The sequence below is a fragment of the Typopeltis vanoorti genome, chromosome 12, assembly GCF_054136105.1.
Source record: "Typopeltis vanoorti isolate ZY-2024b chromosome 12, IOZ_Tvanoo_1.0, whole genome shotgun sequence".
In the NCBI taxonomy this organism is placed as follows: domain Eukaryota; kingdom Metazoa; phylum Arthropoda; class Arachnida; order Uropygi; family Thelyphonidae; genus Typopeltis; species Typopeltis vanoorti.
Genome location: NC_143560.1, coordinates 56,241,328 through 56,261,872, shown reverse-complemented (window position 1 = coordinate 56,261,872; position 20,545 = coordinate 56,241,328). Strand labels below are relative to the sequence as shown.

At 36.6% G+C, this 20,545-nt stretch overlaps 1 protein-coding gene across 5 annotated transcripts in view; it reads right to left on the bottom strand.

Annotated features, from left to right (window-relative positions):
- Positions 1-20,545, bottom strand: part of LOC150100806 (DNA (cytosine-5)-methyltransferase 3A-like) — a 745,691-nt gene that overhangs the window by 175,293 nt on the left and 549,853 nt on the right. Inside the window, exon 20 of one of the 5 annotated variants that reach the window (XM_090401185.1) lies at positions 4,918-6,157. The exons of the other annotated variants lie outside the window; for them this stretch is intronic. Coding sequence (XP_090257311.1) covers positions 6,095-6,157 — 63 coding nt within the window. The 3' untranslated portion in view covers positions 4,918-6,094. Of the gene's footprint in view, positions 1-4,917; positions 6,158-20,545 lie in introns of those variants that run through there. 5 annotated transcript variants of the gene reach the window in all.

The following is a 20,545-nucleotide window of genomic DNA, read 5'->3' as shown; positions in this document are numbered from 1 at the left end:
AGCGAGAGCGGTGAGCGCTCCGATTCTGATCTGCGCACCGCTTTGAATAATAGGCTATATCTTCGGGAATTTTTCGAATTTCTTGATAAAAAGTGAGGAACAGATTTTTAACAGTATATACTTTCAGAAAATAATATTAAAAAATCGATTTTTTTGATCCTCTCAATAGTACTGCCTCCTTAAAACTATCAAAAACTTACAAATTAGCAAAAAGAAAATGCCATAGAGAAAAAACCTGACGTGATAGAGAAAAATGGGTTTGATATTTGAAATCAGCGCACCCAAATTAGTAAAAAACAAGTGTCAGATCATAATCAGCAGAAAAAAAATTTTTTTTTTTGTTGGCCAGTGTATTCTAAGCTTGCCTCATGCTTAAATGGCAGTTGAGCCTTCAGTTGGACATAACTTATGTCCTACTATGTGTCGACCTCTTTTCTCTCATTCTGATGGAACAATGGTAACATCTCCTAAGATAAGCAAATCTCTTAGCATTAGTCCTCTTCTCCAACTCTTGTTTATCTAACTAGGAAAATCCCCTCCTGATCTTTCACAGGAAGAACATCAGAAAAATACTCAAATAGCCTTGATCCTATAAATCCTCTGACCAAGATGCTATCCCCAGAGTTGTACCAAGAGGCTATGCACTAGAACTAACATCCTGTATCGCTTTTATAAGTTATCACACTCATCTGAAATCTATCCAACAACGTGGAAACAAGCTTTTATCCCATCTGTGCTTAAATAGGAAGATAAAAGTCAGTCATCAAACTTTGGTCCCATTGCTTGCCTTCGTCTCAATACTCTCAAAAATTATGGAGAGGATCATCAGTAACCAGCTTCTTCACTATCCAGAGACAGCAGACCTACCTTTGGACACAGGCCATGGAAAGATTTGAAGAAACTCTTAAAGTCACTCCTGATATCTGTGATCAAGTCTGGCATCACAGCCTTTTTATAAAGCTGTCATCTTTATGGTCTCCCTCCAACCCATGTGAGTGGATTGCAGCTTCCTTTCTGGTTGTTGGTTGTATGTTATGGTAGAGAGTACTTTCCAACTGTTTATTTCCATCAATGCCAGAGTATCCTATGGCTCTGTGCTTCACCTACACTCTTCTTTTTTATATATCAATGATCTTCTCACAAGCATTCAATATTCTTCGTAGCTCTATATATGCCAGGAGTGTTCAACCCATCGATCGCGGAGCGATTTTTGGTCGATCTCTTGTGTACTCCTTACTTACAAATTTAATTAAAACTGAAAATATAATATTTTATTTATCATTATTTTGTATTATTTTTAATTCGCTTTAAGTATACTGCTATTGTTTATTTATTTTTCATTAGAATTGTCAAATCAGTAATTTTCTTATAAGTCCGGGTAAATTAATTAATTTGCATCAGTGGAAGTCAAACAGCGAGCCGAGTGAATACGATTATAAGCAAAGTGTAAAAACTTGATTGTAGCTTAAATATTAAATATTCCAAAGCACATTACATTGATTTTTTACTTAGGTTAAGTCCCATATGAATATTGTAAAAAAATAAACTTTGTTTGTCTCAGTATAGTTTAGTATTAGATGTTTTTGTAAATAATTCTTTTGAAGCTAACTGCATATACTGCTTTAATAATAATATGTTAGAGTGTTAAAAACAAAGGCAATGTTTTTAACACTCTAAAACTGTACATGGCGGCATTAGAAAGATTGTTATTGAAACTTGTATGTATGAGAAAGGCTTGCAGGCTCTAAGTGTAAACATACCCGAAGTCAGTCAGAAAGAGTTCAAACAACTTTCCGATGGCCGGCAATTTACAATCAAAAGAAAGCAGAGGAGAACAAAAGGCGTGCTGAACTTGACACTTAAGATGAAAGACTCATACCAATTCTTTGGGGGTTGCCAAACTTCATGCGAGGTCTCAGAGGAGGCCTAATAAAAAGGGACGGAAACAAGCAGAAGGGGTCGTGGTTCCAGAATTGCTGTCAGAGAGACTGCCCGGATCCAGATTGCTTGAGAGAGGAGTTTTCTGCGTCCAGAAAGGAGCTTCTCGGTTCGAGACGTTGCTAGCGAGAGACTATTTCTAGGCTGCAGACAAGGTTTCAAATTGCCGAAAGGAAGAGTTCCAATTGCCGGAGAAAAGTTTCCAGGCCAGGTTAATGTCAGACATTCACCAGTGTGTTGCATTTTCATTACAATTTGATGAATCAAACAACTTCACTGATATTGCTCAGTTAATGGTATTTATTTGCATGGTATTTCAAGATTATTCAGGCAAAGAAGAACTTTTGAAAATTATACCATTATTGAGAAGGACTAGGGGAGAAGACATTTTTTCGGCATTTGATGAATTTGTGAAACAACACAAACTTCCGCTTTTTAAACTTGTGTCTATTACTACTGATGGTGCTCCTGCAATTATAGGTAATAAATCAGGCTTCATTTCATTATATAAAAATGATGACAAATATCCAGATTTTTTAATGTACCACTGTATTATTCACCAACAAGTACTGTGTAGTAAAAGATTAAACACAAAAGATGTTTTGGATATTACATTTAAAATTGTAAATTCTGTTGGAGGAAAATCCCTGCAACGGCAGTTATTTAAATTACAGGCAGATGATGATAGGGAACTTCTGTTGTACAATAATGTTCACTGGCTCAGCAGAAGTCAATTTGTAGAAAGAGCGCTTGTATTAATTAATGATATAAAATTTTTTCTTGATGAAAAAATAGATATTTATCCATAATTGAGTGATAAAAGATGGTTGTTACACTTATTATTTTTAGTAGATTTCTGTACGAAATTAAGCAATTTAAATTTAGAGTTACAAGGTAGAGATAAAAATTTAATTGACATGTTAAGTTCAATAAAAACTTCCCAACAATACTTACTTTTATTAAAGAAAAATATAAATGACCGCGAATTCAGACATCTCCCATATATATTAAAATTTTTGAACAAAATCAAGAAATGCTTCAATATGATTTAAAAGAATTTATTCGTGAAATAGAATTAGTTGAAGAAGAAATAAATTCAAGATTTAAAGATTTTAATAAAACTGAAATGATTGCATCTTTTATCAATAATCCATTTCAAGAAAACTTGAGCATCACAGAAATTTCAAATAAAATTATTAGGCTGTTTGATATAAACCAAGCTGAAGTAGAACTTGAGATAATAAACATTCAGAATGGTTTACATTTAAAATCAATAAACAACGAAGTCATTTGGAAGTATGCACATGAAAAATTCCCAATATTAACTGATATTGCGCGAAAAATTCTGTCGTGTTTTGGATCGACATACTTGTCAGAATGAGCTTTTTCATATATGACCGAAAAATTAATTAACCAAATTACAAATGATCATTTGGATGATTGCCTGCGATTGGCCACTTCTTCATATCAACTTGACCATGAAAATATTGCAAGGTCCAAACAATGCCAAATTTCACATTAACTTTTTTTTTTTTAATCAACCAGCATTCCTGATTATTTGAGTTTGTAATCAATTTGTTGTTTTTTCTAACTTTGGTTTTCCGAAATAGAGAAATAAATATTTTATTCTGATATATATATATATTTTTTTTTTGTTGTATTAAAATAATTAAAAGATGATAAATTAATTTTTAAATACACAAATAAAGTTTTTAGTTGTGTATTTTTTTTCAGTTTTTTTTTTATAATATACATATAAGATATATTTTATAATAACTTACATATAAGAGAGTAGATCGCCGAATAACTTTTTATAGAAAAGTAGCTTGCGTAGTAAAAAAGGTTGAACACCACTGATATATGCCATTCCTCTGCATCAAAATATTGCAGACCTTACATAGCTTAAGTTCCAGATCTTCTATGACCAATGCTTTAAATGCCAATCTTCTTGCTGTTCTCAAGTAGGATAAAGATAATCTAGTGAATTTTAATGTTACCAAAACACAATCCTGTCTTATTTTCTGGAAGAAAGACCATGCTTTGCTCAACCTCACTTTTGATAACATTCTGATCAGTAACCAAGATCAATTTTCTCTTCTTCGGCTGATTCTCACAATTAGCCTACCCACACATAAACACATCACATCCATAGCCTCTTCAACCTCCAGAATGCTTTGTATTCTTTCTGATTCCACATACTTATCATCTGAAAAACTCCTAACACTTTACAAATCCCAAATCTGTGCAACCTCAAAATATGTACTCATGTTTAAAGTGACGCTTCAAAAACTTTTTTCAGAATGTTTGATTGTATCTAGAAGGCAGCTATTTGCTTAATAGATGATTCCCCCCCCCCCATTGACTCCTTTCAATCACCTTCCCATAGATGATACTTGAATGTATTGACCACCACTGCAACCACCAAACTTACACTTTCTTCTCATTGTGCATAAACAATGTGTAGCTGCTAGTTATCATCTGCATGTAGCTCAACTTCTTCCTTCATTTTATTTATCTCTGTCCTTTGAAACAGTCCTTCCCATACCATTTTCCCCAATGAATAAAATTCCTAACTCTTCAAGAAACATACTAACGCATTCCATCATAGTGCCAGCCACATGCCCACAAAATAGGATACAGACATCAATATAGAGTAAATTTAGTCGTACAGTACTGCTATATACTGGTATAGAAAATTAAAGTAAATTATATTAATAAAATAAGGAATATTAAAAAAAAAAAAAAACGATCAAGTATTTTTCAGCTGTCCTAAAATTAGTCTTGGATCTGCCTGACTAGGAACACAAATTTAGCATATTTTTAAAATATTAAATTAATATTAATAATACAATTTATAACAATTTCATAATATTAAATTGGGGCACTTAAGAGTCAAGGCTGGATAAGTGGGAAGAGATCTCCACATGGCCTTTTGAGGAATGCAGAGAACCAATTGGTTTGGTTTATGTTTTATTTGCACAAATACTACAATAGCCATACTGTGCCAAAACAAAAGTATGCAGCAGTACACAAGGCGTACAGAAAGTTACAAAAAAATTAAGCAAAAGAGTATTTACACATAGACAAAACGACAGCAAAGGTTAAATGCTGCACACAGATAGTCAAAGATACATTAGTAAATAAAAAATAAATAAAGATATATACTAAAATGTGCAATGTTAAGTTAAACAGTCTTCATATAAATAAAATTACAGCAAAAGTAACAGCTGTACATAAGGCAGAGGCCATAATGGCACACAAAATAATCAAAATACATTAGCACGTAAAAATGTAAATGAAAATATGTATAAAACTGTATAAGGCTAAACAATATTTATCTGCACATAAACAAAATTACAGCAAGAGTTACAATAATACACAAGGTTAAAAAGTTACAGCCATTCACAGGTAATCGAGAATAAAACCAACGTGTATAAACAAAAGTCAAGTTAAACAATGTGGCTTCCACATATACACAAAGGCCACAGCAGTTACAACAGTCTAGGTCAATTAGTAGATAATATGCACAAGATTAAACTAAACAATGTGGTATCTACATATGAGTAAAATTACAAGAAAGTTGTAGCAGTACATAAATAGTCAAGTAAGTAACAAGATTATGTGTTTGCAAAATAGAGTGATGTGGGATCTACTTATAGATAAATTTACAGTCAAATGTGCTTGCACAGGTTGATTACAATTTGTCTGAGTGTATAGGGCTCAACTAGATGAGTAAAGATGCTATTCTTTTCTTGTGTGAAGCAGCGGCATTCTGTCAGAATATGATAAATGGCGAGATGAGTCTTGCATTCCTTGCATACAAGTGGGTTATCAGCCCTCAGTAAATATGAGTGGGTAAGATGACTGTGGCCTATGCGAATACTAGCTAGAACTACTTCTTCTATCCTGTTCCTATGTTGACTAGACCTGCTACTGCCTAATTTCAGGTTTAATCTCATGCAGTTTTTTTGTTAGTGCTTCCTGCCATTGGGCTTTTAACTTTGATTTTATTATTCGTGTGTGGTCGGTGTATGGAACAGCCAAACAAGATGTTGAGAAGGATAAGCTGATCTAGCGGCTGCATCTGTGATGTCATTTCCCTTAATTCCAATGTGGATGAGATTCCAACAAAACTGAACATCGAAATTAAAGATCTTTATTTTGTATAACAGTTGTAACACCTCACCAAGTGTAGATTATACACCAGAGAAGAGATAGCCTGTAAAGAGTTTAAAGAGTCTGTATAAATTATGCACTTTGGGTAGGAGTTATCTTTTATATCTATAAGTGTGAGCTGAATGGTATGTAACTCTGCTGTATAATTACTGCAATCAAATGGGATTTGGCTGGAGATCGTAATATTAGGAAATACAGCCACACTGCCAACAGATATCTCTGATCTTGAATCACAGTATAGATGGGCAAGAAATATTCAAAGTGAACTGCTCTGTGGGGATTAAACAGTTGAAGGTAGACAGATGGGGTGTATGAGACTTCTGTAGTTGACTGAGTGAGAGGATGCAAGATGGGGTATAAGCCGGCCAATGCTGTCTTGTTTTGTGCGGGTAGTGTTGCTAATGCCTACAGCTTCTATAACTTCTTTGATGCCACATACCAAAGGGACGAATGGAAGTCTGATGTGTCTGATATTGAGCCTCATGACATAGGGAAAAGAGACTGGTCCATGTAGGGTGATTAGAAGGGGACGTTATTTTTAGGCCATAGTTGAGCAACAAATATTTTTGCCTGAGTGATAAAGGGAGTTCATTTGATTCTACATAAAGACTGTGAATGGGTGATGTACGAAAGGCACCAGTAACTATTTGGATACCTTGATGATGTGATAGGGTCCAACTACTGGAGTGTGGTCTTCCTTGCAGAACTATAAACCTAGGATCCACAATCAAGTGCACAAGTGCATGATTAATGCATAGTAAAGAATTTCAATCAACACTTCGATAAGTCCAAGAAATTTGGCCTCTTGTGCCACTGGTATATTAGTTTGTCCCATTCTTAAATCAGGATCAGGATGTAGGGTGCATTTCTTGCAGAAGTGCACATAGATAGTCTTCTCTGTCGAAAGCTTGGATCCATAACAATGAGCCCAGGAAGAGACACGATTGATTGCTTGTTGAAGTTGCCTTTCAGTCTTTCAATGACTCTCAAGAATGACAATAAATTGTGAAGTCACTGACATAAAGGCAATTGCTCACTGTGGGAGGAAGCTGTTTAGTGATTGAGTTCACTTTAACAGCAAAGAGGGTCACACTTAAGACGGAACCTTGAGGAAAAGACTCTTCTTGGTAATATGGCTGAAATAATGTACTTCCTACTCTGACTTGGAAGACTCAGCTGGAAAGAAAGTTTTTAATAAAAATGGGTAGGTGTCCTCAGACATAGATTGAACAGGTCTTTTAATATAGGCTGTGTCATAAGCGTTTTCAATATCGAAGAACAATGAAACCACATGTTCTTGTTTCAGAAAAGCATCTCTTATACATGTTTCTTAGTGGATCAAATGGTACAAGGTTGATCAGTGTTTATGAAAGCCACAATGTGTGTTGGAAAGAAGTCTGTTGCTTTCTAGGTACCAGAGGAGCCTTACACTTACCATTTTTCCAAGACCTTACATAAACAGCTAGTCAAAACGATCGAGCAATAATTATTAGCCTCTACTGGTTTTGGGATAGTAATGATAACTGACTTATGCCAAGAGTCTGGAAACTCTTCCTCTGTAAATATTCTGTTATATAATAAAAGTTACGAGATCCACAAAAGATGATAGGAGGCTTTATCATCTCATAATGGATATCACCGGGGCCTGCTGCACTAGGATGAAATAGCAAAAGAGCTCTTTTGAGTTCCTCTTTAATAAATGATTTATTAAAGAGAAACTCAAAAGTTTAATAAATTTATTAAAGAAGAATTTATTAAACCATGATTAAGCTTCTGTCTTCAGTACAGAAGCTTAATCATGGTTTATCTTGTTGCTCTTTTAGTATTAAAAATTCATGGGATATGAGGCTGTTGCTGAGATTCTGGCAAAGTCTTTGCCCAAAGTGTCTGCAATAGATTTAAGATCAGAGATGATACATCCACTATGTTACAAGGTAGACAGCTGATGTGTTCTGTATCTACCTTTCATCTTCTGGATTTTATCCCATACATTTTTTGCACTAGTTGTTTGATTGATTGATCGATGATGTAAATAATTGGATCCAAGATTGTTTTTGACTCTGACACCACACATAATGTGCTTTGTCCCGAGCATGCTTAAAAGCTATTAAGTATGATATGGTGGGGTATCTACAAAATGTATCCCATGCTCTGTATTGATCTTTTTTGGCTGTCTGGCATTCTGGGTTCCACCAAGGACTTTGGGTAGAGAGGAAATCGAGATCATGTTCTAGGAATGGAGGCTGTTGCTGCCAGGACAATGCACCCTGTTATTTACTTGATTGCTTCATCGATAGGTGTTAAATTTTGCAAGATGAGAACAAGTGTTCCAGTCAGCCTGGTCCATTTTCCATATGGGCATCTGTGTGGGTGAATATGGTTCCTATGCTTCCATATGTGTTCTCTTCGACATCCCACATGAGCAGTGGAAGAATGGAAGGGGAGCAGATTGTAAGATCAATTGCAGAATATAAGCGGGTAGGCATATGGAAGAAAGTATTGAGTCTATTATTCAAAATGAAAGGTTATTATTGTCAAGGATTCTTTCAATGATTCGACCTCATCTATTTGCGTTGGCACTACCCCATAAAGTATTATTATTATGTGACACCTCGAGGGAGTCAAAAGACTCATCGAGGGAGAGTGTGCCAACAGCATCAAACGATTGAAATCCCTTCCAACTACTAACTGCACTCAAACTTGCTTAACTTTTTGCGTGAGCCCATTAGTAGCAGAGGTGCTACTAATTGACCAACCTTTACTGGCCAATTAATTATATTATGACCAATTAAAATTACCCATCGAAAGTATAGGTTTAGGCAGCTGCAAGATAAGGTTATCGAGATTGATTTCATTTAACTCAGCACTTGGTGGCAAATAAACTGGACACATTGTAATAAGAAATCCCACAGATAAGTGAATCGCTACTGCTTTCCAGAGCAGTATTAAGTTGGACATGATGGAATAGAGTATGACTGCCCACTAGCATAGCTACTCCTCCATGAGTAGGACCACCTCCAGTTCTGTCCTTGCATACAACAGTGAAATTCCTTAAAGTAAAGTCCCCATTTGGTCTTAAGTATGTTTCCTGTAGACAGAAACAGAAAAGTTTGCATTTCTGCAACAAAATCTTGATATCATCGATATTCTAGTGAAACCCATGACAGTTCCACTGTAAAAAATTTTCCTATTGTTCTGGCTTTAAAGACTTATCTGGTTTTCAGGAGGTTGAGGGCTTTACCTTTGTCAAGTTTATATTTATCAATTGCTTTTAGGAAGAATGGACAGCCAGTGTCCATCTCTTCCTCTGGTAAAATATTCAATACATCTGATGTGCTAGGGTCAGTCGGAAAGTTTAATTTACTTTCAGTGGATATTGAAGTATCCATTTTTTTTTTTTGAGGATGTTTGGTGGTTTATCTTTGAGTGATATCTTTGCCATAATTTCTTTGACAAGTGAGTTCTCATTGAATGGAACCATTTTTGGAGTTGTCACTAGAGTAAGACCATAGGTCGTGTGATTAATGCACTCAACAGAAAAGCACTTGCAATCATAAAGTTCAGGTATGGAGAAATTTTCAGATGGTAAAATACACATGAGGTTGAGTTGATGTTGACATTTTCTTACTTGTTACCTTCTCAGCATACGAGGATCTCAGAGCAGGTGCAGTGGTAGCTAGCTTTCTTTTGCATCCTGATATGATATGTTATGTTCTGTTTCAATTATTTTTTGTATTTCTTTTTCATGTTTTCATCTTCTGGATGATTGCCCTGCCAGTTTGCACATTTCGCTTTTTTTGCAGAGCAAGAATTGTTATCATGATGGAAGTTTTTCTACTTGGTTATGCTACCAATTAAATATTTGGTTTAATCCTTTTTCCAAGTGTAAGCAAAGTTTGCACCTCAAGTATTTTCAGGATATGGGCAACTCGTGGTAAAGGTGGTATAACTTCACATCACTTGCCTTAGTATCCCATAATGCAAAGCATATAACCTTATAGGTATGTATGCTATACATTATGGGAAGGGTCATTACCCAGACAAGTTTCTCTGTTTAAGTGTGGAGTTACCTCTCCAAAAACTCGTTGTGGTCACTCAGATGACCCAACAATGAGTGACCTGAGAGATCATTTAACTCAGTGTCGGCTGCCTCCCAGTGGCATGCTCACCCCCACTACTGAGCAGAGCTTCCCAAGCCTACTCCCAAGCAGAGCCTCAGTGAAAACTTCACTGGCTAAAGCCTTGCCACAACCACTTCTGCACAAAAGCACATCAGTGGGAGCCAGACCCAGAGGTGGTGATACTAAGGTGGAAGATGCATATGTCCTATTTCCATATACGAGTTACCAAAAGGTGTCACCCTTATTATTAAAATTCTCTGGATTAGAGATAGTTGATGGAAGTTTTTCCACTTGGTTATGCTACCAATTATATATTTGGTTTAATCCTTTATCCAAGTGTAAGCAAATAAAGTTTGCACCTGAAGTATTTTCAGGACAAGGGCAACTCGTGGTAAAGGTGTATGAGACCTCGATAAAGGTCGAAACCAGTCTGGTAGTGACCCTTCCCATAATGCATAGCATTATACATTTCTGCAAGGATATGTGTTTTGCATTATGGGATACTAATGCAAGTGATGTGAAGTTATACCACCTTTACCATGAGTTACCCCTGTCCTGAAAATACTTCAGGTGCAAACTTTCTTTGCTTACACTTGGATAAAACATTAAACCAAATATATAATTGGTAGCATAACCAAGTAGAAAAAATTCCATCAACTATCTCTAATCCAGAGAATTTTAATAATAAGGTGTGACACCTTTTGGCAACTTGTATATGCATGCAAATATGACTTCTGCATTACTTCCACCAAAATTCCTATCCCCCCCAAGCAGAGCCTCAGTGAAAACTTCACTGGCTAAAGCCTTGCCACAACCACTTCTGCACAAAAGCACATCAGTGGGAGCCAGACTCAGAGGTGGTGATGATAAGGTGGAAGTAATGCAGAAGTCCTATTTCCATATACGAGTTGCCAAAAGGTGTCACACCTTATTATTAAAATTCTCTGGATTAGAGATAGTTGATAGAAGTTTTTCCACTTGGTTATGCTACCAATTATATATTTGGTTTAATCCTTTATCCAAGTGTAAGCAAATAAAGTTTGCACCTGAAGTATTTTCAGGACAAGGGCAACTCGTGGTAAAGGTGGATGAGACCTCGATAAAGGTCAAAACTAGTCTGGTAGTGACCCTTCCCATAATGCATAGCATCATACATACCCATATGGATATGTGCTTTGCATTATGGGATACTAAGACAAGTGATGTGAAGTTATACCATCTTTACCACGAGTTGCCCCTGTCCTGAAAATACTTCAGGCACAAACTTTGTTTGCTTACACTTGGATAATGGATTAAACCAAATATATATAATTTGTTATCATGTTTTTTACTACCACATCAGACAGAAGTGGTACAGCCATGACAGGCAGTTTGGGCATGCCCATATTTCTGACATTTAAAGCATCTTAGCAGATTAGGGATGTACACTCTAACAGGACAGTTGAGATACCCTGCTTTTACAGATTTTGGAGGCTTGAGTGTATCAAAAGGACAATGTTCCTGGTTGGAACCAGGTGACCATCTCTACCTAAGAGAATGCACCTCACAGCTATCACTCCCTGATCTTTAAGCTCTGAACATATCTTTTCATCAGGAACATTAAGGAGATGTTTTATGAGGTGTTGCTGTGATTGGTATGCCACCTATTGATCTTGCTCCTAGTAGTTTCTCAGAATGTTGCTGACACAATGCTTCCACAAGGATATCACTAGAACATAATTTCTTAACAGTTTTGGGAGCTCCTGCCAGTCCTTCTAGACTCTTTTGAATAAAGACGGGTGAGATTTTCCCTATTGGCTTTTTACCTGTTGCATGGATGATCAAAAATACTGGTACATTTATATTATTTATTTATTTCTATTTTTCAGCCTATTTTTCTACCCACTACAGGATGAAAGCCTCTCCCATTGTGGGAGGTTTTGGGTCTACTGCTCCCATGGTGACTCAGTCCATATTGGGAGAGGACATAACAAACATCCATGCCTACATGGGATTTGAGCCCACAGCCTGTTGGCTGGGAAGTTAGTGTCATATATCTTTTGTTTCTTAATTCTACCAAATACTGTATCTAGGATATCAGTACTTGGGTGGAACTTTGTTAGGGCCCTTAAAACATTTGAGGATGTAGAAGACATGCTTGAAACTGGAGTGGAACACCAAGGCTATCCTGGATGCTATACCAGCACTACAGCAAGCCTTGGATCCCAATCCTTTCATGTGATGTGAGGCTTATTCCAACATCGTTGACCCTTGCAGGCATGCCCACTAGCCGACTGATCCTGGCCAGGCCATCCAGGACTGCCTGTCTTACCAAAATAGAGGCCAAAATAGTGCAAGACTCAGGATCCCTCCCTTTCCAAATTTCCACAGGTAGCACTACATGGCAAACACGGAGACAGGGCACTGAATTCCAGTGATGGTGATCTGGAAAAAAAAGATAGTAAAAAAGACTCAGAAGTAGAGCAAAGAATATGGGAAGAAAAGTAAAGAAAAGAGGAAGAATGAAAAGGGTCAGTACCATCAGTGGGAGGTCCCCTCCACCACGAACAGTTGCCCCACGTGGAGGGGCAGAGAACTGACCAGGGCTTCTGACTTTATGTCCATTCCTCACCTTCTAATGGTGCACCATATTGGGTATTCCAGTTGGATACTGAATGAACGAGAATGGGCTGGCAATTTGGGATTTAGCTCACCAAAATGTATTCTTTTTCTTATTGACTTAAACCATAACTCAAAATGATAACACAACATGATGGAATTTCATGCCAGCTAGGGCATTTCCCAGTTAAACAAGGCTCCCATTGTTTTCATCAGGGAACCAAGAGAACAACAAAAGTTAGCTACTGGAACAAACTCCAACTCAATATTAGCAGAGACCAAGATTGGCACCATCAACATAAGAAGTATCAACAGAAAAGAAAGAGAACCAGCAGAAGAATTAGATAAGTATCTGATCAACATAATAGGTGTTACCGAAACAAAGAAGCAAAAAACAGGTTAAATCGTTATAATATTCAGGGAAAAGAAGGAGTAGTTATGAGGTTAATCTTCTTGAATGGCAGACAATATCAAGTAGAGTGAAATGGGCTAATACAGAATGGGGACCTAGACAATGAGACTTATGGTACCACAGAAGGTTCAACTAAGGAAGAAGCGGAAGAATTTTTTGAAGTATAAGAGAAGGCAGCTGACACAACAAAAAAGAAAAGTTGGTCCTTGTTGGAGATCTAAACAGCAGAGTAGGAAATGATTACTAGACATATAAGAATGTTTTGGGAAAATTTGGAGAAAAGACAAAGCTAATAATAACGGAAGTACCTGTTACATTTCTGCTCAGGACTAGTTATTACCAACATCATGTTCCAACATAAAATGTGAATGTGAGAGAAGATGCAAGGAATAAACAAAAATCTCATTGACTATGACATTGTCGACAGTAATATGTCAAACTGGTTCAGGACACAATAGTATACAGAGGATTTGAAATAGGAAGTGATCACCATTTACTGAGCAGGATAAAATTGAACTTCATATTGAAAAGAAGGGTGTGTAAGAAAGCTTTGTAACAAATCAAAGGTGACAGCTATCAGATGAGTGTAGACTCAAATATACAAACATTATTCAATAAAAACTGAAAGAGTTTGAAAACAAGAACAAAACCCTGAAGAATCAGTGACAAACCCTAAAGAAAACTTTGATTGATTCAGCCAGAGAGGCATGTGGTGAGGTAATCTGCAAAGATAGAAAAATCAGAACTCTATGATGGACTCAAGAAATTAAAGAGGCAGTAAAGTAAAAGAAGAAAGGATATTGAAAGTCTCTAGCAAGTAAGTCACCTTGTGCTATTAGGGAATACAGAGAAAAATGTAAGAACACATTATATCAAGTAATACTTAGTCTTTATTTGAGTTGTAAGGCAGCAATTAGAATTAAAAGAGGTAGCAGAAGATGGTTTGATGTTAAGTGAGGTGTGTGCGACAAGGGTGTACATCATCTCTGCTGTTGTTATTCATCATCTATACGGATCACATTATGTGAGGAAAGCAGCATTAAACTTGACATCATCAAAATTGGAGAGGTTAATCTCAGCTTACTTTATGCAGATGATGTTATACTCCTAAACAAATACAGGACAAGTCTGCAGGACTTCCTGACTAAATTAACTGCTGTAATAAATTTGGTATGAAAATCAGCATTAAAAAGATAAAGACAATGAAAAAAGACAGAAACACTGAAAACATCAACTGCATCCTCAATGGAAAACTTATAGAAAACAAGTAATACATTTCGGCTATTATTATTATTATTATGGGCAACTCCAAGGAGTCCTTAGACTCATCAGACTTAGGCCCTAAACATCATGTCAAGAACTATCAGCATTCGCCCAGTATCTATCATACTTTGCTTTGAACTCATTCACAGTCATGGCACCCACAACAGACTCTGACAGCTTATTCCACTCATTCACTGCTCTTCAAGCAAAAAACCTAGTTCTAACACCCCTGCTAACTACACTCCTGCTCAGTTTACATGGATGATGCCTAGTTCTCCTGCCACCAGACCTGTTCTGAAAAATTTCCTCTGAATTAATCTTGTAAAAACCCCTTCAGTAATTTGAATATCTCAATCTTATCACTCCTTTTCCATCTATCAACCAATTTCTGTAACCCACAGATCTTCAACCTGTTCTCGTAAGTTCATTCCATAGATCAGCTATCATCTTGGTCAATCGCCTCTGGATCCTCTCTACTTTCTCCCCATCAAGAAGAAACTCTGGTGCCCAGATCTGGACACAGTAGTCAACATGGGGTCTTATCAAGGCTCGATAAAGAGGAACGATAACTTTGCTTGCCAAAGTATTCTTCAGTAACCAAGTGGTCTGATGAGCTGATTTAGCCACTTTTGCTATGTACCCCCTAAACTTCAACTCCCTATCCACCAACACTCCCAAAACTCTGGCTTCGTCAATTTCCTGGAGTACATAACTGTCAGATTTTTAGGGAAAGACAACGTGTACTATAATATTAATTAAAAAACTTTAATTAATACTTCCTATATTTTGGTGATGTTGCATTACCATCTTTAGGGAACATAAAAATAATGATATGTGAATGCAGGCACTAACACTAAACAAATATGGCTGAAGACAACAACTGAAGTTGGTCCTAGTGTGCTAAAAGGTGCCACCTAGTGGGCTAAATGTATTGGCTGATGTTCTAAGAATGCAAGCTTCCCATATTTGGGGTAGTCTCATGCATCCAAATTTGTTGAGGTTTCGGGAATTTTTTAGAGCTGAGGCTGATTTCAGGAATAATTTCTCATATTTATACTTGCTGTGGTGTAGTAAAGTGGCTTTCTTCCAGCATGTTTTGTGGTAGGTGTCCAAAGCATGGTCAACAAGTCCTGAGTGGCTGTATTGGTGGAAACGGATATAATTCTTATGTTCAGATATCCTGATATTAGCTGTCCTGCCTGTTTGGCCATAGTAAGACAGTTTGCAACTACAAGAGACCTGGTATACTGCAGATAAGTCCAGGGGAAGTGGCTGATCCTGGGGGGGAGCAGATAAGAGATGCCAATTTTTTATATGGTTTGTAACAAGTTGTCAAGTCATATTTTTTTAGGATTTTTGTTAGCTTTTCAGAAGTATCCCGAATATAAGGAATAGTGAGAGATTTAGAGTAGTCCCTTTTATGGAGGTGGGGAAGGTTAATTGGTTTTAATATTTTTTGGATTTTATGGGAGTTATAGCCATTGGCTATAAAGGTGTTAAGAATATGATTAAGTTCAGTAGTAAGGGCACTGTTATCTGAACTGATTAATTTGCACTGTTATATAGGGTTTTTATAATCCCATATTGTTGGGAGGGAAGTGTGATTGCTGGTGAATGTATCTACCTGTATGTGTAGGTTTTCTGTAAACAGAGAAAGCCAGGGATCCATCAGGCTGGCGTGTAATCAGAGTGTCTAGGAAAGGGAGATTGTTTTCTTTTTCCAAAGTAAACTGGATCCTGGGGTGTCGATTGTTTAAGTGTGATAAGAAGTGGTGGAGTGTGTGTCCAAGCCATGCGGCCAAATAGAGAACACATCATCTACATAGCGTAGTAAAACAGTAGGTTTAAGTGGATCCGAGTTTAAGGCTTTTTCTACAAAGGTCTCCATAAAGAAGTTGACCAGAGGTGGAAAACCCATGGCTGTCCCCTCTATTTGTTTATAGAATTTTCCCTGCCAAATGGATAGCCTGAGTTCATGGTGAACTGAAATAGGGCTGAGATATTGGGAGGAAATTTGGCTTGGATGAGGTCCAAAGTATCTTTGAGTAGGACATTGGTGAATAAGGAGGAGACAACAAAACTGACCATTATGTCGGTGTGTCGAAGTGAGAAGTTTTCTATACTGGCTTTAAAGTGGGCTGAATTTTTTATGTGTAAAGGTGTGTTACCAGTATATTGTGTGAGCACTTTGGCTAATTTGAATGTAGGGGAATGCCATCCACAATGGGACGTAATGGCACATTCTGTTTATGGATTTTTGGAAGTCCATATATTCTGGGGGGGGTCCTAGAGTAAAAAGGTTTTAGTTTGTTAGTCACTTCCACAGGCCAAGAAGTAACCTTCTTAAGGAGCCAATGAAGTCTTCTGATTTGGAAGCTGGTGGGATCATATTCTATAGGGAGGTAGGTAGGTAGGTAGACCGATCTAATAAATTAAAGGGGAAAGCTTACCTATGTAGTCAGAACTACATAGGTAAGCTTATACAAAGGTTTTATTTAGAACTACAATGGCATTTCCCTTATCTGCTTTAATAATTATTATTTTAGTTATTTTTTATTTCCTAAAGAGCTTTGAATTCTTCTTTAGATAGGTTGCTTTTTGGAGGTTCAACAGCCAAGACTACTACCCAATTTAGCCCACTAGGTGGCACCTTTTAGCACACTAGGACCAGCTTCAGTTGTTGTCTTCAGCCATATTTGTTTAGTGTTAGTGCCTGCACGCACATATCATTATTTTTATGTTCCCTGAAGATGGGAATGTAACATTATTGAAATATAGAAAGTATTAATTAAAGTTTTTAATTAATATTATAGTATACGTTATCTTTCCCTAAAAATCTGACAGTTATGTATCACCAACATATACGTTTATCTAGAAGAATTCCTGGAGTACAGTTCCACCAATGTGGTATATGGCTGCCAATCTTTTCACCCCAAAATGCATAACCTTACACTTTGCTACATTAAATTGATATCCATTCTCCTTATCCCATATTGGCAATCTATCTAAATCATCCTGCAAAATTTTGACATCATGTGTATTCACTATTGCTCTACCCAACTTTGCTTCATCGGCAAATAAATGAACAGCTCCTCTCAAATCCTTTCCTATATCATTAATGAACAAATTAAACAGTAGCAGTCCAAAAACAGGACCCCGTGACACACCACTAGTCACAGGTCTTCTTTTGCTCTACTTCTGAATAAACTACTTTCTGATATCTCCATCAACCACCCTCCTATTTATCTCACCAACCCGATATCCATCCCCATATGCTGCAGTTTACTGATTAGAATTCCATGTTGTATCCTGACAAAGGCCTTGGCAAAGTACAGACGTATCACTGTAAATCCATTACCCCTATCAAATTCAGCAGCCACTGTATTATAAAACGTGAGCAAGTTACTGATGCATGATCTGCCCTTCACGAAATCCCAATGCTGCCCCCCCCCATACAGTATCCCACTTTCATCTATCCATTCCGTATTTTGCTCTTCACTAATTTCTCCAAAACCTTGACAACGGCTCCTGTTATGTTGATCGGTTGGTAATTTGCAACAGCAGTCTTGGAGTCTCCTTTATGCAATGGAACTGTTTTCTCCTTTCCACTCCCTTGGGACTAACCCGGGGCTGAGACTTAAATTAAACAATATGGTCAAGGGCACTGACAATTCCTTGGCCACTTCACATAAGACGAGCTGGTATACCATCCAATCCCACAGAAGTATTCACATTAAGGTTCTGTAATATACTATTCACCTCCATTCCCACTGGTCTCCTCATTCCTGCAATATCACACCCTGGATGATATACTCTTGCAAAGTGTTCGCTTAGTAATTCTACTATTTCAACTGATTCAGTTACCTCTCTACCATCGGCATTCCTTAAAATCATTCTGCTGTATACATTTTTTCTTTTACTTGCAGCATATCGAAAGAACTGTTTGGGATTCTCTTTAGCTTATGTTGCTAATTTCCTATCAAAATCTGCTTTTGGTTTTTTTACCACACTAGTTATCATTCTGGCCTGTGCTTTGTACTGTTCGTGTGCCTGCAGGTCACCTTTCTCCTTAAATTCCATCCACAATTGTTTCTGTTTTTGCAGCTCAAGCTTAATGGTGTTATTCATCCATTTAACTCCCACTTGATTTACTCTCCAGACTCTAGGTATCCAATCAGCCATTACTTCCCTCAAACACTCCTGTACCACTTCCCATGCACTATCAACCAGCCCTTGCAGTTTTACATGCCATTGCACTGATCCAAGCAATCTCCTAAGCTTGTCATACTTACCAGTCCAGTAATTCCACATGTACCCTGTCTTAATTGAAAATTCCACATTTAGCCACCTCCCAGATAAACACCTTATGATAACTCTCACCAATTGGTAGCAATGTGGTCATATTCGTAATTCTCTGATGCAATTACTAGATCGAGCACTCTCGAACCCCTAGTATATTCCGTTACATGCTGTCTCAGGTAGTTATCCCTTAGTAACTGCATAAAATCCATTTCCTTCCTCCCATGTGTCCTCTCCTCCTTCCAATCAATGTTACCATAGTTGAAATCCCCCAAAATAATTACCTGTCCTCCACTCATTGAGTCTATTTGCCTATGCATACTATCTCCATCATCATCATGTGCATCAAGGATTTAGGCCTAGCATGGCCTGTTCCGGCCTTACAAGTCATCGTTGAATCGTTTAAGAGGACGTCCTGGTTTTCTTTTTCCTAATGGCTTGTACTTTAAGGCTTGTTTTAGCAAGCTTTCTCTTTTCATTCTTTGAACGTGTTCCATCCATTTATGTTTATATTTTTTAATTTTTCTATTACTGGTTCTTGGTTTAATTCTTTCATAATATCTTTGTTTCTTTTGTGATCAAATAGGATAAACTTTGCAGCTTTTCTCATAAACTTCATTTCTGCTGTTGTTAATCTTTGTTTGTCTCTTTTGTTTTATTGTCCAGATTTCGCTTCCATATATTAAGACTAGTAGTGGACTAATGTATTGTATACTTTTAGCCTGGTTTGTTTTTGAACTAGGTTTGGCTTAAATATAGAGTTAATTACACCTGTTATTTTTAAATATTTTGCAATTTTTACGTTTATATCTTTTTCATTTTCATATGTGACCATACATCCTAGGTAGTTAAATGAATTCACCTTTTCTAAGATCTTGTTATCTATTACCATTTTAGTTCTTGCTGGATCTTGTCCTTTAAAGGCCATAGTTTTTGATTTTTCTGTTGATATTATCATACCATAATCGTTGGATATTTCATTTAGATCTAAAATAGCTTTCTGTAGTTTATCTTCAGAATTTGTAATTATTATTTAGTCGTCGGCAAAAAGGAGAGTGTATAAGTTCACTGTAGGAGAAAGTTTAATTCCTTGATGTAACTTTTTATTCCATTTTATTATTATTTCATTTAAGTAGATATTAAAAAGAGTTGCTGAGAGGGGACATCCCTGTCGGACCCCTTGGTTTATCTCTCTCGTATATGATAGCTTGTGATTTAATCTTATTTGTATTTGATTATTTTCATATATACTTGCGATAGCTTTTAAGATGTTATTTGGTATTTGTCTTTCTTTTAATATGTTAAATAATATGTTTCTTTTAACTTTGTCAAATGCTTTTTCAAAGTCAATAAATGCAATATGTGTTTCTAAATTGTATTCTCTTCTTTTCTTTATTATTAATTTTAGGCAAAAGGCTGAGTCTATACATGATCGTCCTTTACTAAATCCATTCTGTACTTCTAAAATAAAGTTTTCGGAATATTTCATTAGTTTGCTATTTAAGATTCTGCTATATATTTTGTAACAGGAATTTAGTATACTGATACCTCTATAGTTTTTAGGGTCATCTCTATTACCTTTTTTAAAGATAGGAATCACAATTGCTTTTTTCCATTCAATAGCCTGTTGAGTAAATTTTATTTAAAAATAATAACAGTCTTTCTTTGAATCTTGTTCCTGCTTATTTATATAGTTCTGAACCTAGCTTATCTTTTCCAGGTGATTTTCCGTTTCTTG